The sequence below is a fragment of the Vipera berus genome (genome assembly GCF_964194415.1).
Source record: "Vipera berus genome assembly, chromosome: 7".
Lineage (NCBI taxonomy): Eukaryota > Metazoa > Chordata > Lepidosauria > Squamata > Viperidae > Vipera > Vipera berus.
This window is the reverse complement of record NC_138209.1, coordinates 78,417,233-78,440,558: the sequence shown is the minus strand read 5'-3', so window position 1 is coordinate 78,440,558 and position 23,326 is coordinate 78,417,233. Positions and strand designations below refer to the sequence as shown.

Sequence of the window (23,326 nt, the reverse complement as noted above, 5' to 3'; positions counted from 1 at the left end):
TCTATCTATCTATCTATCTATCTATCTATCTATCTACCTATCTATCTATCTATCTCTATCATCCATCCATCTCTCTCTCTCTCTCTATCTGTCATCATCCATCCAGCCATCCATCCATCCATCCATTCTATCTATCTATCTATCTATCTATCTATCTATCTATCTATCTATCTATCTATCTATCTATCTATCTATCTATCTATCTATCTATCTATCTATCTATCTATATCATCCATACATCTCTCTCTCTCTATCTGTCATCATCCATCCATCCATTCATTATATCTATCTATCTATCTATCTATCTATCTATCTATCTATCTATCTATCTATCTATCTATCTATCTATCTAGGCTACAGATATAACAGAGCTAGTTTGGTGTTTCATTAAGGCATCTGGCTACAACTGGGAGAGTGAGTTCTAGTCCTGCCTTAGGCATGAAGCCAGTTGGGTAGGCCAGTCACTTTCTATCAGCCCAAAGAAGGAGGCAATGACAAACCACTTCTGAAAAACCTTGCCCAGAAAACAGCAAAGACTTGTCCAAGTAGTCTTCAAGAACTGGACCTTGGATTGAATATAAGGGAAAAATAAAAGAGTAAAAGACTCTTACAGGGCTGATTATCTCCTCCTCTCCTATTTTCCCCAGAACAACAACCTTGTGAGGTAGGGTGGTCTGAGAGAGACTGGCGGGACCAAAGTCACCCAGCTGGCTTTCACGGCTAACGTGGGACTTGAACTCTCAGCCTCCCAATTTTGAGTCTGGTGTCTTAACCACGAGATCAAATTGACTCTCTCTTATTGAGCCCAAACGCTAGTATTACGAGAAGGCAAATTCATCTAACCATTATTCCCCTCGTTTAAAAATCTGAATTACATTCCCACTTAAAAAAAGAAGCTTTAACTTCTTGATTTGTGCTCTAGTGCTGCAGTTAGTAGAGGGCGTATATGATATTGTCGGATTACAAACTGGCTCTCTAATTTAGCTGGATACCAGCCTGCTCTCAACCTATTTACCAGAAGTGACTCGAATGGCCCGAAAATTTACACACATTTCAACTCTCCTGCAGGTACGGTAATAAAAATCTCATACCTTTGCATGTTGTACCGACCAAAAGATATTCTATACGGGAGGGGGTGCACTTTATTAGTCACTTTAGTGAACTTTCGCTAAAAAAAATGGTTCCTTTTTACCATAATACAGGTGATCCTCAACTTATGAACCCAATTGAGCCCAAAGTTTCTGTCACTAAGTGAGACATTTGTTAAGTGAGCTGTGCCCCATTTTACGACCTTGCTTGCCACAATTGGTAAGTTAGTAACTCGGTTGTTAAGTGAATCTGGCTTCCCTATTGGCTTTGCTTGTTAAAAAGGTCGCAAAAGGGTATCATGTGACCTTGAGACACAGTGATGGTCATAAGTATGAAGCAGTCGCTGAGCCTCTGAATTTTGATCACCCGATCACAGGGATGCTGCAAAGGTCGTAAGTGTGAAAAATGGTCTGAAGTCATTTTTTTGTGCCATTGTAACTTTGAATGGTCACTAAATGAATTATTGTAGGTTGAGGACTTACCTGTACAGGGTTGGAATGCTTTTGCAATAAATGCCATGTCGAGGCCATAATTTAAGAGCTAACCAGCTGATGTAATGTAAGATGTAATGATGGGAATGACTCAGCAAGGTCTGTGTCCCTTTAAGAGCCAGCAGAGTCTGTGTCTCTTTAAGAGCCTTTGTATAAAAGGGAAGGTTCAGTTGCTGTGCTTGCTCTCTTCCATTTTCCTGCTGTAACTGCGGTGTGTTGGATCTTGCTGTATTAGCACATGTATGTATTTTGTTCCTAGTGCATATTGTAGATAGGTAAAGGTAAAGGTTCCCCCGCACATGTGTGCTAGTCATTTCCAACTCTAGGGGCTGGTGCTCATCTCCGTTTCAAAGCCGAAGAGCCAGTGCTTGTCCGAGGACGTCTCCGTGGTCATGTGGCCAGCATGACTAGACGCCAAAGGCACACGGAACGCCGTTACCTTCCCACCGGAGTGGTCCCTATTTTTCTACTTGCATTTTTACGTGCTTTCGAACTGCTAGGTTGGCAGAAGCTGGGACGAGTAACAGGCGCTCACTCTGTTACGCGGCACTCGGGATTCAACCTGCCAAACTGCCGATCTTCTGATCGACAAGCTCAGCGTCCTAACCCACTGAGCCACCGCGTCCCTTCTATATTGTAAATAGTGTAAGATAAATCACCATTTAATACAAACCACTGCTTACTGTCTTTACTCCTGGGTTATCTCAGCGCAATAAGACTGTGTACGCTCTGACATGCCACTGTATAAGCTTTACAGTGTTTTTGAGTCAGCAATGCAATGTGAGCATTCAATATTTCTTATCCGTTATAGAGATATTATGATGAGTTTGGTATGATAAAGCCAGTCTCAGCAGGGGGTTTAATGTAATGTCTAATTCTTTTATCCTGTTATAGCTCTGTGTGCTGTTTTGTTTTTTTACCCCTTTGAAAAAAGGGAAAGCTACACAGAATGGGATTATAAGGAAATGTACAATTTATGCCTTTCCCCACTAATATTTGATGATTGAGTATTAAAGAAAAAGAAGGTACAAAATATTTTCAAACACGGAACTTGTTTTATCAATGGCTGGAGTAAGACCTTAACTTGTATTACTAGGCAAAACAAATCAAGCCAGACAAAACATTGTTCATTAAGCACTAATGAGATGTAATAATGGAAAATCAATAAAATATTTTTTTTTTTAAAAATGATGGTTTTTCTCCTATTTGCGAACAGTACATCAAGCTTTCACTGAGTTGCATGTGTGAAGCCTGGGAAGAAATATTGATGCAAATGGATTCGCGATTAACCAAGTTTGTGCAGGTATGGTGCAAAAACGATTCCCTCCAATTATTATTTTAATCCTGCATTACCCAGTACACTTTTTAATACAAATAGGCCTGGATTTAAACAGTTCATTTAGTGAATTGTTACAAGGGCACTGGAAAAACTGACTTACGACCGTTTTTCACACGGCCGTTGCAGCGTCCCCATGATCACGTGATCAAAATTCAGACCCTTGGCAACTGACTTGTAACTTATGACGGTCACAGCGTCTCAGAGTCATGATCCAGTTCTGACCGTTGTAAGTCAAGGATTACCTGTATTTTATTAAAATCTTATGCTAGCAATCTCCCCTCTAAGGTGACCTATCCATGCGATCTTCCAGGATTCTTCTGAAGTTGTCAATCAAGTCCGCTAGATTGAGATTTCCTGATATTTTCCATCCTGGTCAGGTCTGACCGTCTTGGCTATTGGGAGTTCAGCTGTGAATAATAATGGAAACTTCATAGGCAAGACAGGAAAGGAATAAAATTCAGAGATAACTGGCGCCTGGTGCGCCAGTTGCGACCCTATCTGGACCGAGATGCCCTACGCACAGTCACTCATGCGCTCGTGACCTCCCGTTTAGACTACTGCAACGCTCTCTACATGGGGCTGCCCTTGAGGACCACTCGGAGGCTTCAGCTGGTGCAGAATGCAGCTGCGCGAGTTGTGATGGGGGTCTCCCGATACTCCCATGTAAGACCTCTTCTCCGCGAGCTGCATTGGCTCCCGGTTCCCCTCCGGGTGAGATTCAAGGTGCTGGTGATGACCTATAAAGCCCTAAATGGCATGGGCCCGGATTATCTAAGGGAACACCTGCTGCCATCATCAAGTTCCCTTCGTCCAGTGCGCTCCCACAGGGAGGGTCTTCTCAGGGTACCACCGGTAAGAGATTGCCGGCGGACAACACCCAGGGATAGGGCCTTCTCAGTGGGTGCGCCTGCCCTGTGGAACCAGCTGCCCGTGGAGCTCAGGACTGCCCCCGACCTCCGTTCATTCCGCTGGGACCTGAAGACCTGGCTCTTCAAGCTCTCTGGCCCAGGCTGAGAATTGTAATTTTAACCGGGGTTTTTATTTGTTCAGGGATGGATATAATTTTTTTTAACTGTTTTTTAACTTTTGTATTTTTCGTTTTAATCACCCTGTAAAACGCCCTGAGTCCTTCGGGAAAGGGCGGTATAGAAATATAATAAAATAAATAAATAAAATAAAATAATATTTAGATGGTGACTCAGCCTGCTCTTTCTTGCCTATAAACCTTCAGATCTGCCTTCTCTATAAAAAAAACCCATCCTGCCTTTTTCTTGTGGTGATTGAAGTGCCTGGGTGGAACAATCTCTGTTTGTTTGTGTTTTTTTTTAAGGAGAAGAATACCACCACATCTGTGCAAGATGAATTTATGGAGTTACTTTTGTGGGGCAAAGCAAGGTGAGTCTTCAAACCCTGTCCAGATTTTGACTCTTCTTCCAACAGGAAAAAAAAATGAATCTGTGTTCCTTTTTTCCCCCTCCCCCCTTCTTCTCCCCAAAGTATTGAACTTCAGGCACTGCTGATGAATCAGCTAACAGTAAAGGTAGGCCAGCTTATGTAGTGTGAAATTATTGTGGTTTGTGTTGGTTTGCCAAGCTTGACAAAAGGTGCGATTTTTCCCCGCAGGGTTTGAAAAAACTTGGCCAGTCCATGGAATCTTCCTATTCCAGTATTCAAAAGCTTGTGATAAGTCACTTGCAGAGGTAAAAATTCAGGAGCTGCATTGATTTAGATAACGTTTGTGATGTGTGTTTTTTTTAAAAAAAAAAACTTGGAGTGTTCTCAATATTATTATTTGCTCTTTTCTCAATTATGGCTCTAAGCCAGGGGTAGGCAACCTCGGCTCTTTTATGACTCATGGACTTCAACTCCCAGAATTCCTGAGCCAGCCTGGCTCAGCTTGGAAACCTCTCCCTTTCCCCTCAGCATGGCTGGCTCAGGAATTCTGGGAGTTGAAGTCCACAAGTCATAAAGCGGCCTAGGCCAGGAGTAGGCAACCTCGGCTCTTTTATGACTCATGGACTTCAACTCCCAGAATTCCTGAGCCAGCCTGGCTCAGCTTGGAAACCTCTCCCTTTCCCCTCAGCATAGCTGACTCAGGAATTCTGGGAGTTGAAGTCCATGAGTCATAAAAGAGCCGAGGTTGCCTACCCCTGCTCTAAGCCAAGGTTTCCCAACTTGGGCAACTTCAACTCCCAGAATCCCCCAGCCATCCACTTCAAACACGTTCCTCTCTTTCTCACTTTCTTCTTCTGTTAAAAGGAGGAAAAAAAGTTTTGAACGTTGCAGCCGGACGAGGAATTCCTTGACCAGATTAAATTGATGAATAATGATTTGTGTCAAAAAATAATAATAATAATTACACTCCATCAGAATAGAGGGCTCAGTAACGCAACAAAACCAAAAGGAAGGAAGGAAGGAGAGGAAGAGGGGAGGAAGAAGAAAAGGGGAAAGGGAAAGGAGGAAAAAAAGGAAAGAATGAAGAGGAAGAAGCATTAGAGGGGAGAGGGAAAAACGAAGGAGAGGAGAGGAGGAGGAAGGGAAAGGCAAGGAGGAAGAAAAAAAAGGAAGGGAAAGGAAAGGAAAGGAAAAGGCAAAGTGAGGAAGAAGGAAAAGAGGGAAGGGAAAGGGAGGAAGGATGGAAGGAAGGAAGGAAAAGAGGAGAGGGGAGGAGAAGGGAGGGGGAGGAAGAAGGGAAAGGAAAGGAGGAAGAAATCAAAAGAAAGATGAAAGAAAGAAAAAGAAAAGCGAAGACCATTCCATTTTGGTTTGTTTTCTCAGTCTGTCAGAGAAAGCCCAGGAGGAGAAAAAAAAACATATCCACAATTTATTTATTTATTTATTATTTGGATTTATATACCGCCCCTCTCCCGAAGGACTCGGGGCGGTGTACAGGGCAATTAAAACACTATATACAACACATAATATACAAAAATTAAAATAAATTAAACCAAGTAGCCCTAAACAATAAAACACGTTCTTAAAATTTAAAATCTAAAATCCCAATCCCTCAGTCCAGGCCGGCAAGTTCAAATATTTCATTTCATTTCATTTCATTTATTGGATTTTTTATACCGCCCTTCTCCCGAAGGACTCAGGGCGGTGAACAGGGCATATAAATAGAAATACAAAAGTTAAAAAAGATTAAATAAATTGCCCAGTTAAAACAATCAATAATAAAAAACCCATAAAAACCCTGACATTCCCCTATCAGGCCAGGCCAGCTTGTTCGAATAAATGGGTCTTTAGCCCGCGCCGGAAGGAGCGGAGATCCGGTGCCATCCGGAGCTCCACCGGCAGCTGATTCCATAAAGCCGGGGCGCCCACCGAGAAGGCCCTCCCCCTGGGGGCCACCAGCCGACATTCTCTGACCGGAGGCACCCTGAGGAGGCCCTCTCTGTGGGAACGCACAGGGCAGAGGGGAGTCGACGCCGGCAGCAGGTGGTCCCCGAGGTATTCCGGACCCATGCCATGTAAGGACTTAAAAACCATCACCAAAACCTTGAACCTCACCCGGAAGACAACTGGTAGCCAATGCAGCTCGCGGAGCAAAGGTGTAACATGGGAGTACCGGGAAACTCCCAAGACAACTCTCGCGGCCGCATTCTGTACCAGTTGGAGCCTCCGAGTGGTCTTCAAGGGAAGCCCCATGTAGAGAGCATTGCAGTAGTCCAGACGAGAGGTCACGAGCGCATGAGTGACCGTGCACAGGGCATCCCGGTCCAGATAGGGCTGCAACTGACGCACCAGGCGAACCTGGGCGAAAGCCCCCCTAGTCACGGCTACTATATGATCTTCTAGAGTAAGCCGTGAGTCTAGGAGGACTCCCAAGTTGTGAGCCCTATCCACGGGGGGTAAAAACTCACCCCCCATAGAAAGAGATGGAACATTTTGAATGTCCCGGGATGCCGGGATGCACAGCCACTCAGTCTTGTCGGGGTTGAGCTGAAGTCTGTTCCTCCCCATCCAGACCCGAACCGCCTCCAGGCAACGGGACATCACAGCGAGGGCATCACTGGGGTGGTTTGGGGTAGAAATAAAAAGTTGGGTATCATCAGCGTATTGATGATACCCAACTCCAAAACCACGAATGATCTCGCCCAGCGGTTTCATGTAGATGTTGAACAGGAGAGGCGAGAGGACCGATCCCTGAGGAACTCCACAAGCGAGAGCCCTTGGGGTCGACCTCTGCCCCCCTGCCAACACCGACTGCGAGCGTCCCAGGAGATAGGAGGAGAACCACTGAAAAACTGTGCCTCCCACTCCCAATCCCCTGAGACGTCGCAGCAGGATACCATGGTCGATGGTATCGAAAGCCGCCGAGAGGTCTAATAGGACTAGGACAGAGGAATGTCCTCTGTCCCGGGCCCTCCAGAGATCATTCACCAGCGCGACCAATGCCGTCTCCGTGCTGTACCCGGGCCTGAAGCCCGATTGGGACGGGTCGAGATAATCCGCTTCATCCAGAACCAGAGGAAGTTGATGCGCCACCACACTCTCAACAACCTTCGCAAGAAAGCGAAGGTTGGAGACAGGACGAAAGTTGTTCAATACAGCTGGGTCCAAGGCAGGCTTCTTGAGGAGAGGTCTCACCACCGCCTCCTTCAAGACGGCGGGGAAATTACCCTCACTCAAAGAAGCAGATATAACTGCCTGGAACCAGCCTCGTGTCCTCTCCCTGGCTGCATAAGCCAGCCAGGAAGGGCACGGGTCCAATAAACATGTGGAGGAGCTCAACCTCCCCATAATAGCCAAGTCTTCAATTGTGTGTGTTTGTGTGTGTTTGTGTTCTTCCCTTTTACGCCTTGCTTTCGGTCCCCTGAGGGAATCTTCCTTTCCACCTCTGCTCACGGGCTTCCCCGCTTTGCTTTGGCAGCGGCTCGGAGGCCTTGCTCTACCACTTCAGCGAGCTGAAAGGCATGGCTCTGTGGAAGCAGAAGTACGAGTCCCTCGGGCTGGATGCGTCGGGAATAGAAGGTGATCGCAGGGTTTCTCGCTGGTTGGATGGGCAGAGCGCCTTCAGCCGGCCTTTATTTCACGCTTACTCTCCATTTTCCAGAAGCCATCACGGCGGTGGGCTCCTTCATTCTGAAAGCCAACGAACTTCTCCAGTAAGTAATCGAAAGGATTGGCAGACCCCCTCAGTCCTACAGAGAGTGGTGAGGACAGCGAGAAGATCGTGGGTGTTCAGGAGGCAGCTTACAAGCGCTCAGATGTGCTCGGAGCTCAAAGCATTGTTAGACACACACACACACACACACACACACACACACACACACACACAGAGCTCACTCCACGGCCGTGGGGGAATCCCCCTTACATTAAAGAATCCCTTTTGTTTCCCCAGAGTTATAGACAGCAGCATGAAAAATTTCAAGGCTTTTTTCCGTTGGCTTTATGTAGGTAAGAAAAACGCTCCTAATTCTAAATACTTCTCTCTCTCTCTCTATCATCTCTCTCTCTCTCTCTCTCTCTCTCTCTCTCTCTCTCTCTCTCTCTCTCTCTCTCTCTCTCTCTCTCTCTCTCTCTCTCTCTCTCTCTCTCTCTCTCTCTCTCTCTCTCTCTCTCTTTCCCCTAGCCTTTTCTCTCTCTGTTTGGACTCTTAAAAAGCTGTCTTCAAAGCAAGCGCTGCCTAGCTCTCTTAGACTGACTAAGTTAATCTGAGTTAATGGTGGTTTGTGCCAACGAGAAGGCAGTGATTTAGTCTGAAATGGTATATGCTTTCCTGCCTGAGCAGGGGGTTGGATTAGATGACCTCCAAGGTCCCTTCCAACTACTACTACTACTACTACTACTACTTCTTCTTCTTCTTCTTCTTCTTCTTCTTCTTCTTCTTCTTCTTCTTCTTCTTCTTATTATTATTATTATTATTATTATTATTATTATTATTATTATTATTTTTATTATTATTTACACTGTAAAGTGGTAATAATAATTATTATTTATAGCTGTAAAGTGGTCTTTACAGCTTCCCTTTCAGTTCAGTTACCAATTATAATGACTCAGCTTCCTCTGTGTATGTGGATGGAAAGGCGATATTATTTGGGAAATCTTTGTGCTGCCTGAGCTGGGCTGTGTGCTTGCAAACATATTGTTTATCCAACTGATAACATCAGTAGTGCACAGGAGTGTGGGTTATGTTGTCTGTTTGTATCGGTCAATCAGAATAGTGCTGGAAGGGACCTTGGAGGTCTTCTAGTCCAACCCCCTGCTCAAGCAGGAGATCCTAGACTATTTCAATCAATCAATCAATCAATCAATGAATCAATCAATCAATCAGAATAGCGCTGGAAGGGACCTTGGAGGTCTTCTAGTCCAGCCCCCTGCTCAAGCAGGAGACCCTTGACCATTTCATATATAGTTGCTACTCCCTAACATAGTCCTCAATTCGTCACCGTTCTTTTAGGGCGGTTCAAAGTTACAACGGACACTGAAAAAAGTGACTTATCACCGTTTTTCACACTTACGACCGTTGCCTCATCTTCAGCGTCTCCCTGAATTAAATTTGGGGCACTTGGCAACTGGTTCCTGCTGATGAAATTTGCCTTGTCTCGAGGTCATTTGATTCCCCTTTTGTAATCTGACCAGCAAAATCAAAGAACACAATTCACCTCACAACTGCTGTGATTTCCTTTAACAACTGTGGCAAGGAAAGTCGTAAAAAGGGGGGGGGGCAAAGCCGCCTTCTTTAGCAAAGGAAAATTTAGGGTCCCCATTGTGGGTCATACCGCTTTTGTTTTATTTCTCAGCCATGCTGCGGATGTCAGAGGATCATGTTCCTCCTGAACTGAACAAGGTAATCGTCATGTTGTCGGTTTTACGTGCACAGATGATAGGCTTCTAATATTTCCTGTCCACCAACAGCCATAGCAACAGCTTTCAGACTTATATACCGCTTCACAGTGCTTCCCGGCCCTCTCTAAGCTTTTTACAGAGTCAGCCTCCTGCCCTCAACAATCTCGGTCCCTCATTTTACCATCCTCAGAAGGATGGAAGTCTGAATTAATCTTGAGCCGGTCAGGATCGAACTGCTGGCAGAGTCAGCCTGCAATACAGTGTTTTAACCATTGCGCCACCAAGGAAGCAAGGAAGGAAGATAGTAGCATTTAAGACTTACTGTATATATCAATTCACAGTGCTTTATAGCCCTCTTTAAGCGGTTTACAGAATCAGCATTTTGCCCCCCTACAATCTGGGTCCTCATTTTACTGACCTCGGAATGATGGAAGGCTGAGTCAACCTTTGAGCTGGTCAGGATCGAACTCCTGGCAGTGACCAGTGTGTTAGCCTCCAATGCTGCCTTCTAACCACTGCTCTTCAAGACAATTTTCAGTCTATTATTTGGGATCTGGAGAGCTTCGGGACATTGTATGTTGAATTTGTCATTGGAATGTTTTCTCTCAGGAACCTTTAATGAGGGACACACAATCTTCCTAAACCCCTTGATGGAATTACAAAAACAACAACAAAACCACACCAAAAAACCCCACATTGCATTTGATAACATTCCTTCCTTAGACGAGAAACGTTGTGACTTGGACAGTTTTCAGGACTTTATTTCTGGATGCAAAGATAAGATAAGCTAAATTGTCATTTTTTTAATAGTGTGGGCACAATGGCACACTTTAAAAATGATAGATAGATAGATATAGATAAGATAGTGATGACAGATAATAGACAGACAGATAGACATAGATAGATAGACAGATAGAGAGATATATAGATATAGATGATAGATAATATAGTAGGCCAACTATTCTTAGAAAATGATTCTATGTTTTCCTCATCTTAAAAGCCGACTTTGTTTCAATACAAAAGCAGTCAAAAGGATTTTAGGATTAGCTTAATGATGTTTTTGTACGTTTCCTTTTCAAAATATTATTGCTTTACTGCTTTGGTTTTTTTTCTCTGTCCAAGTTATTTAAAAGGTCATCCTGGCGGTTTGTCGGTTTGCAGAATTGTGACAGCCGTTGTGCTGCATTTTGTGTAGATGTGCGAAATGTAAATTTGTGGTTGTAATGATTTGTTATATTTCTTTTTCTCAAAGATGACTCAGAAAGACATTACTTTTGTGGCTGATTTTCTCACGGAGCACTTCAATGAAGTAAGCTTACTTTTATTTATTTTACCTTACTATTTTATTTATTTTATTTTTATTATTTTGTTTTATTTTATTATTTTATATTTTATTTTACTATTTTATTCTTTTACTTTATTCTATATTTTATTTTATTTTATTCTATTTTATTTACTTTACTATTTTATTTTATTTATTTTATTTGTTATTCTTTTATTTTATTTTATATTACTGTTTTATTTACTATTTTATTACTATTTTATTATTTTTTTATCTTACTTTACTATTTGATTATTTTATTTTATTTTATTATTTTATTTTATTCTTCATTTTATTTGTTTGCAGATATTTTCCTTTCAAAAGAGCATGTTCAGGTCATCCTGACGTAGCTAAACATTCATTTATGCCACTTGCCTTAAAGCAACTTTTTTTGACGATGCAGCAACTTTAGCAGCTTTAAAACCTATGGACTTAAACTCCCACAATTCCTCAGCCAGCATGGCTGGCTGGGGAATTCTGGGAGTCGAAGTCCACACGTGTTAAAGTTGCCAAGATTGGCACGCCCTGCTATGTAGGATGGTTAAAACCGAAATAAAAAAAGGCATGGTATATATATATACATTGCATTTGTTGACTGGGCACTAAACCGACTTTCCAGTCAAGTATTGACCGGTGATTCGAGGCTCGCCCATTTCTCAGAATTTAAAAATAAAACAATGGCCTCTCAGTTCCCCTTAAGCCATCTTTCCTGTTTGCTTTCTAGGCCCCTGAGCTCTACAGTCGTAAAGGGAAATACTTCAATGTGGAAAGAGTTGGGCAGGTAAGGTGCCGCCATTTTGTTTTTTGAGGGACGGTCTGTCTGGGCCATGGAAGTCCTCGAGAAACGAAGAGTTGGCCAGCCTGAGTCCCGACAAGAGATCTAGGCAGGTCCCCGACTTAACAATCACAGTTGAGCCCAAAATGTATGTGGTTAACTGAGAAACTCGTTAAGTGAGGTTTGCCCCATTTTACGACCTTCCCTGCCGCAGTTGTTAAGTGAATCGCTGCAGTTGTTAAAGTTGGCAGCCTGGTTGTCAAGTGAATCTGGCTTCCCCCATTGACTTCGCTTGTCGGAAGGTCGCAAAAAGGGGTTCACGTGACCCCCCCGGGACACTATGACCGCCATGACTGAATCACCTTGACTTACAACACTTTGTTTAGTGACTGTTCAAAGTTACGACGGCCCTGAAAAATGTGACATACGACCGTTTTTCATGCTTCCCAACCTCTGCAACCTCCCCGTGATCAGGTGATTCGAAAACCAAAGGCTAGGCAACCGACTCGTGTTTGTGACGGTTGCTGTGATCTCTCGGTGGGAAAGCCAGGTTCGCTTAACAACCCTGCGGCAAGAGCGGTCATAAAATGGGGCAAACCACACTTGCTTAGCCACAGAAATTCTGGGGTCAGCTGTGGCCGTAAGCCGAGGACAACCTGCAGATAGATTTGCACGTATGCCTTCTGGAACTTGGCTAAGTGGCTTTTGTGAATGCGACGACACTCGGAGAAAAGTTGCGGGTTCCTCCCGAATGAGCAGTGCCTATCGAAGCATAAAATGTGTCACTTAATGAACAACTCTTAAGTCACAAGGCACTGTAACTGCTGGTTTCACGGACCAAAGGTTTATAACCATTTCTGATAAATTGTTCCACTCTGCAAAGATAACAGACTGGTTGGAGGAAAGCTGTGATAAACAGATTTAAAAGTGAGCAATAAACCACTTTTCAAAGGATTTGCAACCAAATGACTAGACATCTTAACCGGTTTTCTGGTTCCCGGTTGAAAAGAAGAGGAAAATCAGATCTAAATATTTTATTTTATTTGATTGCAAACTGAGAGGAAAAAAACCTGCAGTCCTGGCATGTTTTTTTGCCCCCCCCACCCCCGCATACTTATTAAAACCGTTCTCATTTCAGTATTTAAAAGATGAAGACGATGATCTTGTATCTCCGCCTAATACCGATGGAAACCAGTGGTTTAATTTCCTTCAAAATAGCAACAGCCTTAAAGGTACAGCCTGATTTTTCATACGAGATCACTGACCACGGCCAAAGCAAAAGCAAGTTGTGTGTCCTTTGGAGATGGTGTTTGGGTTCCAGGATGTCGAGATGTGAAGGCCTTAGGAGATGGGTTAGCTGATCCTTTGGTCCTCCTGCTCTCTTGGGCCTTCATAAACCATTATTCAGTGTCTTGCATTTTGGAACGAGAGTAAATAAATCTGGATTGTACTTTTTCCTCCCCACATTTCAAGGGCTACCGTGCTCCTCCCATTCGCCTTCCCAAGGTTAACATTTTGCAATGTTTCATTTACTCTTCAAAGAGCTCAGCTGCTTCTTGCTGTTCTCTGAACGACTTATAAAATTATAAGAGCTTCAACCAGGAATTAATTCAGCGAATCCTTCAATTGGTTTCACTCAGCACCGGGTGCAGTGGTCAAAGCTACCTCTCGGATAGATTACTGCAATGCTCTCTACATGGGGCTGCCCTTGAAGACCACCCGGAGGCTTCAGCTAGTGCAGAATGCAGCCGCGCGGGTAGTGATGGGAGCATCCCGATACTCCCATATTACACCCCTCCTGCGTGAGCTGCATTGGCTACCTTTTGTCTTCCGGGCGAGATTTAAGGTGCTGGTACTCACCTTTAAAGCCCTACATGGCTTAGGCCCGGGATACTTGCAGGACCGTCTGCCACCGGGGACGACTTCCCATCGCCCAGTGCGCTCGCACAGAGAGGGCCTCCTCAGGGTGCCGTCGGCCAGACAATGTCGGCTGGCGACCCCCAGGGGGAGGGCCTTCTCTGTGGGAGCACCAGCCCTTTGGAACCAGCTTCCCCTTGAGCTTCGGATGGCCCCGGACCTCCGGTCCTTTCGCCGCGACTTCAAAACTTTTCCATCAGGCTGACCTGGATTGATGATGGGTTTTTAAATATGTTTTAATTTTTAACTGTAGTTAATTTATTTTGGGGCTGTTATTTAATTCGTTTTTTAATTTTTGTATTGTTGTTTTTTATTGTTGTAAGCCGCCCTGAGTCCTTTGGGAGATAGGGCGGCATATAAGTCCCAAAAATAAATAAATAAATAAATAAAGCAGCAGTGAGAGTTTTGTTATCGGCAATTCTGATTTTTTTAGAGAAAAAAAGTTACACAGGACACCATGCCTTAAGTGGCATTTTCCTCCAATGGGATTTTCCCATGTATTTTACCAGGAAACATAGATAGGGCAGCCTAGAAAAGTCAGTGTCCTCCTAACCATACCCAAGCACTCTGAGTTTGTTAGCAATGTCCATTTTGCTCTATGAGTTCATGGTGACCTAACCCTAACCCTAAGTGGAATTTTCCACCAATGGGATTTTCCCATGTATTTTACTAGGAAACATAGATAGGGCAGCCTAGAAAAGTCAGTGCCCTCCTAACTATACCCAAGCACTCCCGAGTTTGTTAGCAATGTCCATTTCGCTCTCCGAGTTCATGGTGACCTAACCCTAAGCCTGCTTAGAACAAGTAAATTAAATTTAATATTCTGTTGCTGGCATAAGAAAAGCTGCTTCTGTTCGTGGGAGGAATTGAGCCATATTTTTGTCAGCCAAACCCCTGCTTGTGGGAGGCACTTTTAATAAATAAATGAATTCCATAACCTGCCTCTGAGTTATTGTACATTCTGACCCATTATGCAACTGAGATTAATTCTGAAAGGGAAACTACTCTCTCGTGGTACCTGTAGTTTGACACCCCTGATCTACAACGTTACACAGCTCAGTTTTGCTCAGGTTCACACACTGGTTGTCTTCCATAAAGTATCTAATAATAGAAAACGTGTTATTAAAAATGAAACCTTTTCTTGCCTGTCTCGATAATTTGCCTTTTTTTTTAAAATGTTGCTTAGAAAGCCCGCTGCTGTTTCCATACTACCCTCAAAAATCGCTGCATTTTGTAAAGAGGAGAATGGAAGAAATCATTGATCAGTGTCTGCAAAAACCAGCTGTGAGTCTTTAGAGGTCTGTCAGATTTGGGTCCGGCAAGGCATTAAATTGATCTCAGCTTGTTTAAATATAGATCATTTTATTATTATGGTCCAAGACCAAGGAGATTAAAAAAAAGTTTCTCATACACAAGGAATTACATCTGCCCTATTGGAACGACATGGTGCCATATTATGATGATTTTATTAGGATTTTGCTTTCGCTAAATATTTTATTTCATATATTGTATTATCCACATAATTATCCATCTGTCTGTCTATGTCTGTCTATATCTATATCTATATCTATATCTATATCTATATCTATATCTATATCTATATCTATCTATCTATCTATCTATCTATCTATCTATCTATATCTTTCTATCATCTATCTCATCTATATCTATATATCTATCACTCAAATCATCTATGTATCTATCTTGATATCTATTATTATTATTATTAATTTTTTATTATTAATTTTATTTATATACCGCCCTTCTCCCGAAGGACTCTCCCGAAGGACTAGAGTATATCTTTCTATCATTTATCTCTATATCTCTATCTCTGTATCTTTCTATCATCTATATCTCTATCTATCATCTATCTCATCTATATGTATCACTCAATCATCTGTCTATCTGTGTATCTCTCTCTCTCTCAATCTATCTATCTGCTTTACTTAAAAACATGCTTTTTATTAGTGTTGTATATCAGTGATTGCCTGACCTCCGTAAGTGCCATACACTAAATGTATAATAAACACGGAAGGAAAGAAGAATTCATGAAAGAAGTTGTGAAATTCGAAATAGAGCCGCAGAATTGGGCTTAAATCTATGCGTCACCTGCAATCCATTTGATTACTTCTAAGCATAGGCCCAGATATATATCTCTAAGAAATATCCAGATTTGATCAAAGGAGAGTGGTGTAAAAATGAGACAAATCCAGCCAGGAAGTAATTTAAAGGTGGTGCTGTTAATAAGTGCTGGGAATTCTTAGACAAGGAACAGCATAAATAAAATACTTGCCACTGGCCCTCAGAGATAAGGACAGGGTAGAAACACCTGAAAAATCTTCCTTGCGTTACTTTGAAAGGAAGCTGAGGAAACCTCAGATTTAGGAAAAGTAATGCCCAGTTCCATTTTTTTTTAAAAAAAATTATCCCCAGTTCTAGCAGATTCCACAAAAGTATTAGCAGGATTTTTCCTTCGTTCCTTCAGGTAAGGCCATTCTTACGAAAGAGGCTCACATCATCACACAAACACATCATCATTACCGATCTATAAAATTAAGACAAGATGAACATAAATTTAACTGTCCCATCCAGACTACTTCACTTGTAGTGAACTTAGCCATTATTTTAGTGGATGGGCTGGAAAGGAAATTTGTCCGTTGAATCAGAAGCCCACTAAATGGGGGGGGTCTGTTAAATCAGAGATTCATTGTAGATTTCTGACTTATTTAAATCCTTGAGAAGGAAGCCCTTACAACAATTAATAGGTGTTCCAGCCTCCTTTATTCCCACAGAGCCAGTTCTCTTATTACTAGGCCAGGGCTATTGTTCGTGCTGCTGCAAGTATTTCTTTTGATTACATATTTGTAGATTTATTTTTTTTTAATCGTTCTCTTCTCCAGGATGTGATCGGAAACACTGTCCATCAGGCGTTTTGCATGCCTTTGTATAGAGCCTCAAAAAGGTGGGCAATTTATTTTATTATGTTTTGCTTATTCCTCTTGCTTCAGTTCATGATCCTACTCAGTCCCATAAAGATCAAAGCACCTTTACAGATAATTCTTGACTTGCAACCATTAACCACTAATCATTACAACAGCACTAGGAACAAAAGTGTCTTACAACCATTTTTCATAGTACATACTACTGTCGTGTGAAAACAGTCATGTCACTTTTTCCCCCAACGTTGTTGTAACTTTGAACAGACTCTAAACAAACTGTTGTAAGTTGTAGCGAATCAGTTTTCTGTTTCTACCTAGCCCACACAGTGAGTATGTTATTTTGATGATTTCTCAGCCCCTTTTTCCTAAATATTTTACCGGGTTCAAAAACCTTGAGGTTCCTTAAGCCTACTGCCTTATGTGTACAAGTGGACTTGATCTGGCTGTATAAAAATCCCTACAGTATTTACTTTAATAATAATAATAATAATAATAATAATAATAATAATAATAATAATAATAATAATAAAGTTGGAAGGGACCTTGGAGGTCTTCTAGTCCAACCCCCTGTTTAGACAGGAAACCCTATACCATTTCAGACAAATGGCTGTCCAGTCTCTTCTTTAAAACGTCCAGTGTTGGAGCATTCACAACTTCTGGAGGCAGGTTGTTCCACTGGTTAATTGTCCTTGCTGTCAGGAAGTTTCTCCTTAGTTCCAGGTTGCTTCTCTCCTTGATGAGTTTCCATCCGTTGCTTCTTGTCTTGCCTTCAGGCACTTTGGAGAATAGCTTGACTCCCTCTTCTCTGGGGCAGCCCCTGAGATACTGGAACACTGCTATCATGTCCCCCCTGGTCCTTCTCTTCAATAAACTAAAGTAAAAGGTAAAGGTAAAGGTTCCCCCGCACATGCGTGCTAGTCGTTTCCGACTCTAGGGGCCGGTGCTCATCTCCGTTTCATAGCCAAAGAGCCAGCGTTTGTCCGAGGACATCTCCGTGGTCATGTGGCCGGCATGACTAGACACCAAAGGCGCACGGAACGCTGTTACCTTCCCACCGTAGTGGTCCCTATTTTTCTACTTGCATTTTTACGTGCTTTCGAACTGCTAGGTGGGCAGAAGCTGGGACGAGTAACAGGCGCTCACTCTGCTACGCGGCCCTTGGGATTCGACCTGCCAAACTGCCGACCTTCTGATCGACAAGCTCAGCGTCCTAACCCATTCCAGCAGCCGTTCCTTACATGTTTTAGCCTCCAGTCCCCCTTTAGTATACACAGTATGCGTAGGAAAACTCCACATCCTTTGCTAATTCTCTCTTTCCTGTTTCAGTGAGGACTCGGCCCCCCAGCTGCTTAAGTTGCCCTTTTTGTGAGTATGCGCGTGCTTTATTGCAGTCGGTTCGATACATCAGGGATGCTTCGTTGCTTGTAAAACAGTCGAAATTATTTTTGCAGGTGGCACGACAAGTCGTACAATTTGCATTACGTTTTATTCACCATGCTAGAGAACTCGGTTTCCAAACTCTACATATTGAGAAGGCACACCGACATATCAAGGTAACCGTAGCACTGAGCTACAGTTGTTTTCTTTTTTCCAAACACCATTCTGCCAAAAACGTCTTCAGAAAACCCTCCAATATCCGTTCTCTGTGTTTTTTCTTTTCTTTTTTCTTTGATAGATATTTTATTAAGTTTTTATAGTTACAATCTTGAGCGCTTAAGAAACGTGTTGTCTGGGTCCGCATATTTAGCATTGATAGTAACGCAACTTCCATTCCTACTCTCTGCCGCTCCGTTTTTCTAGCCATTTGTAAAAATTATCCCACGTTTGGAAATATTCCGTATCTTATTTCCCTTTCATTTTCAAGGTAAGCCTGTCCATTTCCACACCGTCCAATTTTTTTTTCCTAATTCTATCTTTATTTATTTATTTATTTATTTATTATTTAAACTTGTATACCGCCCTATTCCCGTAGGACTCAGGGCGGTCTACAGGGAAAAATTAAAAATACATACATACAAAGTTAAAATCGATTAAAACTAAAATTAAATTAAGTCCCTGAATTTAAACTAAAACCCCATATCTTCTTCCATTGGTGTTTCTTCATTTGTCCAATACTGTGCAAATGTTTTGTGTGTTTTTTTGTTTTTTCCCCTGATGTTTAGATCCGCTAATAACGGGAATGTTTTGTGTTTTGTTTTGGTTTTTTTTCCTGATGTTTAGATCCGCTAATAACGGGAATATTTTGTGTTTTTTTTTTCCTGATGTTTAGATCTGCTAATAACGGGCTGCTTGCTGTGGAGTTTGGGAATTTCCTGAACAAAAGTGTTCACGAAAGTAAGGAAACAAGGTCAGTCTATCATGGAAACCTTCCAAAATCCGACGAACTTATTTGAACGATTCGTTGAATTATAAAAAATGTTCGATTGTGGTGTGTTGGTTAATGAGGACTGACTCAGCTCCACAACCAAGGACTTAAAACTTGGCAAAAAAAAAATAAGAAGAAAAAAATAAGGTTAACATGTAGAAATGAATAGGTGGAGAAAAAAATATGACGTACACTAAACTATTTAGTGACCACTTGAAGTTACAAGATTCTTTCCTATTTTCGTGAGGACTCGACCCCCCCCTCCGTTGCTAAGTTGTTAAGTGAATTTTGCCCCCTTTTATGACCTTCCTTGCCCCGGTTGCTAAGCGAATCATTGCAGCTGTTAAAGGTAGTAACCTGGTTGTTAAGTGAAGCTGGCTTCCCCCCATTGATTTTGCTTGCCAGAAGGTGGCAAAGGGAGTCAGTCACGTGACCCCAGAACACGGCGACTGTCCTAAATATGAACCCGTTGTCAACTGGCTGAATTTTCAACCTTGGGAGATGCTGCAACGGTCGTAAGTGTGAAAAACGGTCCTAATTTGGGAACGGTCGCTAAACAAAGCCTCGCCATACTCTCCCCATCGGTATGTTTGTGTGTGAAACCCGATTGTTGATTTATTTGGAGTCCAGCTCCTACAGCTGTCTGGATGCCCATTTCTACGACAACGAAACCATCACGGTCATCCTGGTGGAAAATTCGGAACAGGAGGGGAAGGAGTGGATTTTGGCTCAGCTGCCTCTGTCCTCCATCTGCACGGAGCAGAGCCAGGGAATGGAGTTCAACTGGAATTCTGGTCAGAGGTGAGAGACAAAACGGGGATGCCATTTAGTCTTCAGGTTAACTGGCTGTTTGCTTATTTGAAAGGCCTCTGTACCTTTCCGGGCTGGTGAACCCAACCGGGGTGGGGGTGGGGGGTGGGGAAGAGGGGATGGTTTTGTGGGAGGGGCAAGTGCATGCTCAGACCGTTGCTTGCGTGAGCGGGGCTGAGAGCACCTGTGACGCTCGCAGACTGTTGTAAGTGGAGGACTGCCTGTGAGGTTACTGGGACATCTTTGGCAACGGGGGCCAACGGTGAACTTTCCTCTTATTTGGCTTTCGTCTGGATGCCAGGCTAGACCTGCAGCGTGACGGCATTCCTATTTGTACGGTCACCGCGGAGACTCAGTACAGGGTGCTGGAGAATATGAAGGCTCATTATGTCACCGTGAATGGTATCCGGAAAGTGTCTTGTGTGGTGAGTGTCATCTTCAAGGACGGCTTACTTGTCCGATGATACAAATGGGTTGTCCCCTCGATGGTTGGGTTGTCAGAAAGCAGAATGGGATAGCTTGGTGGGGCCAACCCACCATGACCAACTTGCCATGGCCAACTCACCATGGTCAACTCACCGTGGTCAAACCACTGTGGCCAACTCACCATGGTCAAACCACTGTGGCCAACTCGCCATGGTCAATTCGCCATGGCCAACTCACCATGGTCAACTCACAATGGCCAACTTGCCATGGCCAAGTCACTGTGGCCAACTCACCATGGCCAACTCACCATAGCCAACTTACTGTGGCCAACTCACAGTGGACAAGACTCTGTAGCCAACTCACTGCAGACAAACTCGCTGCTGAATTTGAAGTAATTAAAAGATTATTTCAGTTTTTGTCATTCCCCTTTCATTCTGTCCCTCCTTCGGCATCCTTCCTCTAATGCTTCTATTCCTCCATTTCTATGATATTAACTGTAACTCAGTTGTCCCGTCGCAAGTTCTCCCAGGTCTGTCAGGAAGCAATAAAATTTTCCCATCATCCTCAGGAGCATTGACTTTGTCAGGCGCTACTGGGGAGAAAGAATCCTTGACTTACGACTGCCTCATTTCTGTTGCTAAGCGAGACAGTTGTTAAGTGAGTTTTGCCGACATTTTGCAGACTGTCTTGGCACAGTTGTTAAGGGAATCACTACAGTGGTTAAGCTAGTAACACGGTTGTTAAGTGAATATGGCTTTCCCCCATTGACTTTGCTTGTCAGAAGGTCGCAAAAGGGGATCATGTGACCCCGGGACGCTGCGACTGTCATAAATATGAGTCAGTTGCCGAGCGTCTGAATTTCGATCACGTGACCAGGGGGATGCTGCAACGGTTGTAAGTGTGAAAAATGTCCATAAGTCACTTTCTTCAGCGCTGCTGTAACTTCAAATGGTCATTAAACTGTTTAAGTCAAGAACTTGCTTGCACCGGAGGAGAAATATGTCCGTCTTATTTATGAAGCCACCCACGGTTTATCTTATTTCATTAACACGAGATTTCGCTCCTTCTCTGTTTCTGTTTTGGAGCGCTTACTAATCTTTGTCTGTTTCATGCTGGTCCGTGGCAGAAATAAAAAACAAATCACAAAAACTGGACCGCTTCTGAACAACAAAGGCTGAAAAGCTTATTTCAGGAGACACACTGGTGGTCACCATCACTGGACCGACGACAATTCAGGAGACTGCTTTGTAAATAACCACTCTTAAGCTTCTCCTTTATCCGTGAAGAGAGTTGCAATTAGCCTGTTCCCAGAAAGGAGTTTAAAAAAAGAGAATAAATAGAAAGATCTCTGCTTTAACGCGCGGTTGGTTTTGAATGATATAAATAGCCCAGCGGACCATCTCATTCATCTCAATTTATCTTCCTTGTGGGGGAAAAATTGCTTTTAATTTTAGGGTGACAGCACCCAGCTTGGTGACATCTCTCCGTCTTAAGGACCGAATGTTCAGTTCTGAGGCAAATGCCTTTAACATTCAACTGTTCGTGTTTTTCCTAGCTAAGTTCAAACTTGAGGCACATCCGGGTGTTCGAAATGGATGAAGATGATGGAGAAGCTGAGGAGGAAGAAGAGGAGGAGGTCCCTCAGGCTGTTGGCCTACCTCAAGAAGAACTCAACCAGTCGACAGACACGGTTGAAGGGGAATAAGTGCACCTTGGTTCAGCTGAGCTGGCCGATGAGCTCCCACTAACCTTGGAAAGATGGAGAGAAATGTTCATTTCGGGGTCTTAGACATTGGTGAGAAGCACTGGGGAGGTGGTCCGTCCGTTGGAAGATGAAGTTATGGAAGAATTGTGTGCTTCTCCGTCTGTCCGGTTTGTACAACTCACATTCTGCCAACCTCCCTTTCTTGTGTTATGGCTCCACGGTCTGAATAACACAACTGGAAACAAACGAGTCTTCAGATATTCCTGCCAAGATGGTTCTGCTTTTGATATTCCCGCGGTTTCCTAAACTCCATTGCTTTTCTGGATTTCTAAAGGAGTGGCCTCTTTTAGATGTCACACTTTTGTCTTTACAGGAGGCATCTATGTGTCACTCTCCCAAGTTTGCCAGAGTAATGTGGAGAATGGCTGGGGAAGTTTCTTAAACCAGGGCTCTTCAAACTTGGCCCTTTTATGACTTGTGGTCTTCAGCTCCCAGAATTCCTCAGCCAGGCACACGTGCCTGGCTGAGGAATTCTGGGAGTTGAAGTCCACAAGTCATAAAAGGGCCAGGTTTGAAGACCCCTGTCTTTAACCATGACCACCATCACCCTTGGCGGTATTCAAAATGCGGTGTAAAGGAAAATAAAATAGATTATTTTGTGATTGTGCTTTTCGGTTGCGCTTTTCATTTCACAATCCCTGTCTCATCGACACGTCCATTGTCAAATTATTTTTCAGGTGCTTTAATCCAGAACAAATGTTCTTTTACAACTTTAGTGTTTGCCTGCTGCTGAAAAAGTAATCACCTGTCTCAAAGAATGTCATTTTACATAACTTCGGAGAAACTTCATCATTCAGTTTCTGGCAATGTCCAGCATTGTGTCAAGAATTATGAAGGGTGTGCGTGTGTGTTTTGTTTTACAGTTAAGGTTTGGAAGCATGAGGTGCCATTCAAACTAGAAAAATCTAGCAAGTTAAATTTAGGTTGGAAAACTACTTCAAGTGTGTGTCGAATACTAGTTAATGTTTGATTTCTAACCTATGGTGACTAATATTAATCAATCAGTACAATTTCTCCTGGAAATTCCAAACTAGCAAAAAAAAATAATGAACTGAATTTTTAAAGGAGCGCTCTTGGGACAAGATTAATTAATGTCAAAGAGTTCTTGATACAGAATTATAATCAGAATATAGTACATTTTCATGTAAGGTACAATTGGGCATAACAATGTAGATATTGAAATAGCTTTGTACCTACATGAACATCAAGACAATACATTTCAGTTGAGAATTTGGAAAAAAATTCAGAGAAGATCAACTAAGATGATCAAAGGCCTGGAGACAAACATACGAGGAAC

The 23,326-nt window shown here is 42.9% G+C and overlaps 1 protein-coding gene across 2 annotated transcripts in view; it reads left to right on the top strand.

The window, feature by feature from the left end:
* The window catches only part of ANAPC4 (anaphase promoting complex subunit 4), a 36,744-nt gene extending 14,113 nt beyond the window's left edge, over positions 1 to 22,631 (top strand). Inside the window, exons 10-29 of one of the 2 annotated variants that reach the window (XM_081332791.1) lie at positions 985 to 1,068; positions 2,797 to 2,883; positions 4,250 to 4,314; positions 4,417 to 4,459; positions 4,543 to 4,619; positions 7,793 to 7,893; positions 7,976 to 8,027; positions 8,264 to 8,319; positions 9,666 to 9,712; positions 10,964 to 11,020; positions 11,757 to 11,813; positions 12,946 to 13,039; positions 14,911 to 15,008; positions 16,625 to 16,686; positions 17,990 to 18,028; positions 18,115 to 18,216; positions 18,933 to 19,010; positions 19,659 to 19,829; positions 20,140 to 20,263; positions 21,820 to 22,631. In XM_081332791.1, coding sequence (XP_081188917.1) covers positions 985 to 1,068; positions 2,797 to 2,883; positions 4,250 to 4,314; positions 4,417 to 4,459; positions 4,543 to 4,619; positions 7,793 to 7,893; positions 7,976 to 8,027; positions 8,264 to 8,319; positions 9,666 to 9,712; positions 10,964 to 11,020; positions 11,757 to 11,813; positions 12,946 to 13,039; positions 14,911 to 15,008; positions 16,625 to 16,686; positions 17,990 to 18,028; positions 18,115 to 18,216; positions 18,933 to 19,010; positions 19,659 to 19,829; positions 20,140 to 20,263; positions 21,820 to 21,969 — 1,644 coding nt within the window. In that variant the 3' untranslated portion in view covers positions 21,970 to 22,631. The remainder of the gene's footprint in view (positions 1 to 984; positions 1,069 to 2,796; positions 2,884 to 4,249; positions 4,315 to 4,416; positions 4,460 to 4,542; positions 4,620 to 7,792; positions 7,894 to 7,975; positions 8,028 to 8,263; positions 8,320 to 9,665; positions 9,713 to 10,963; positions 11,021 to 11,756; positions 11,814 to 12,945; positions 13,040 to 14,910; positions 15,009 to 16,624; positions 16,687 to 17,989; positions 18,029 to 18,114; positions 18,217 to 18,932; positions 19,011 to 19,658; positions 19,830 to 20,139; positions 20,264 to 21,819) is intronic. The other variant, XM_081332792.1, reaches the window with a different exon arrangement.
* The last annotated feature ends 695 nt before the right edge of the window (positions 22,632 to 23,326 follow it).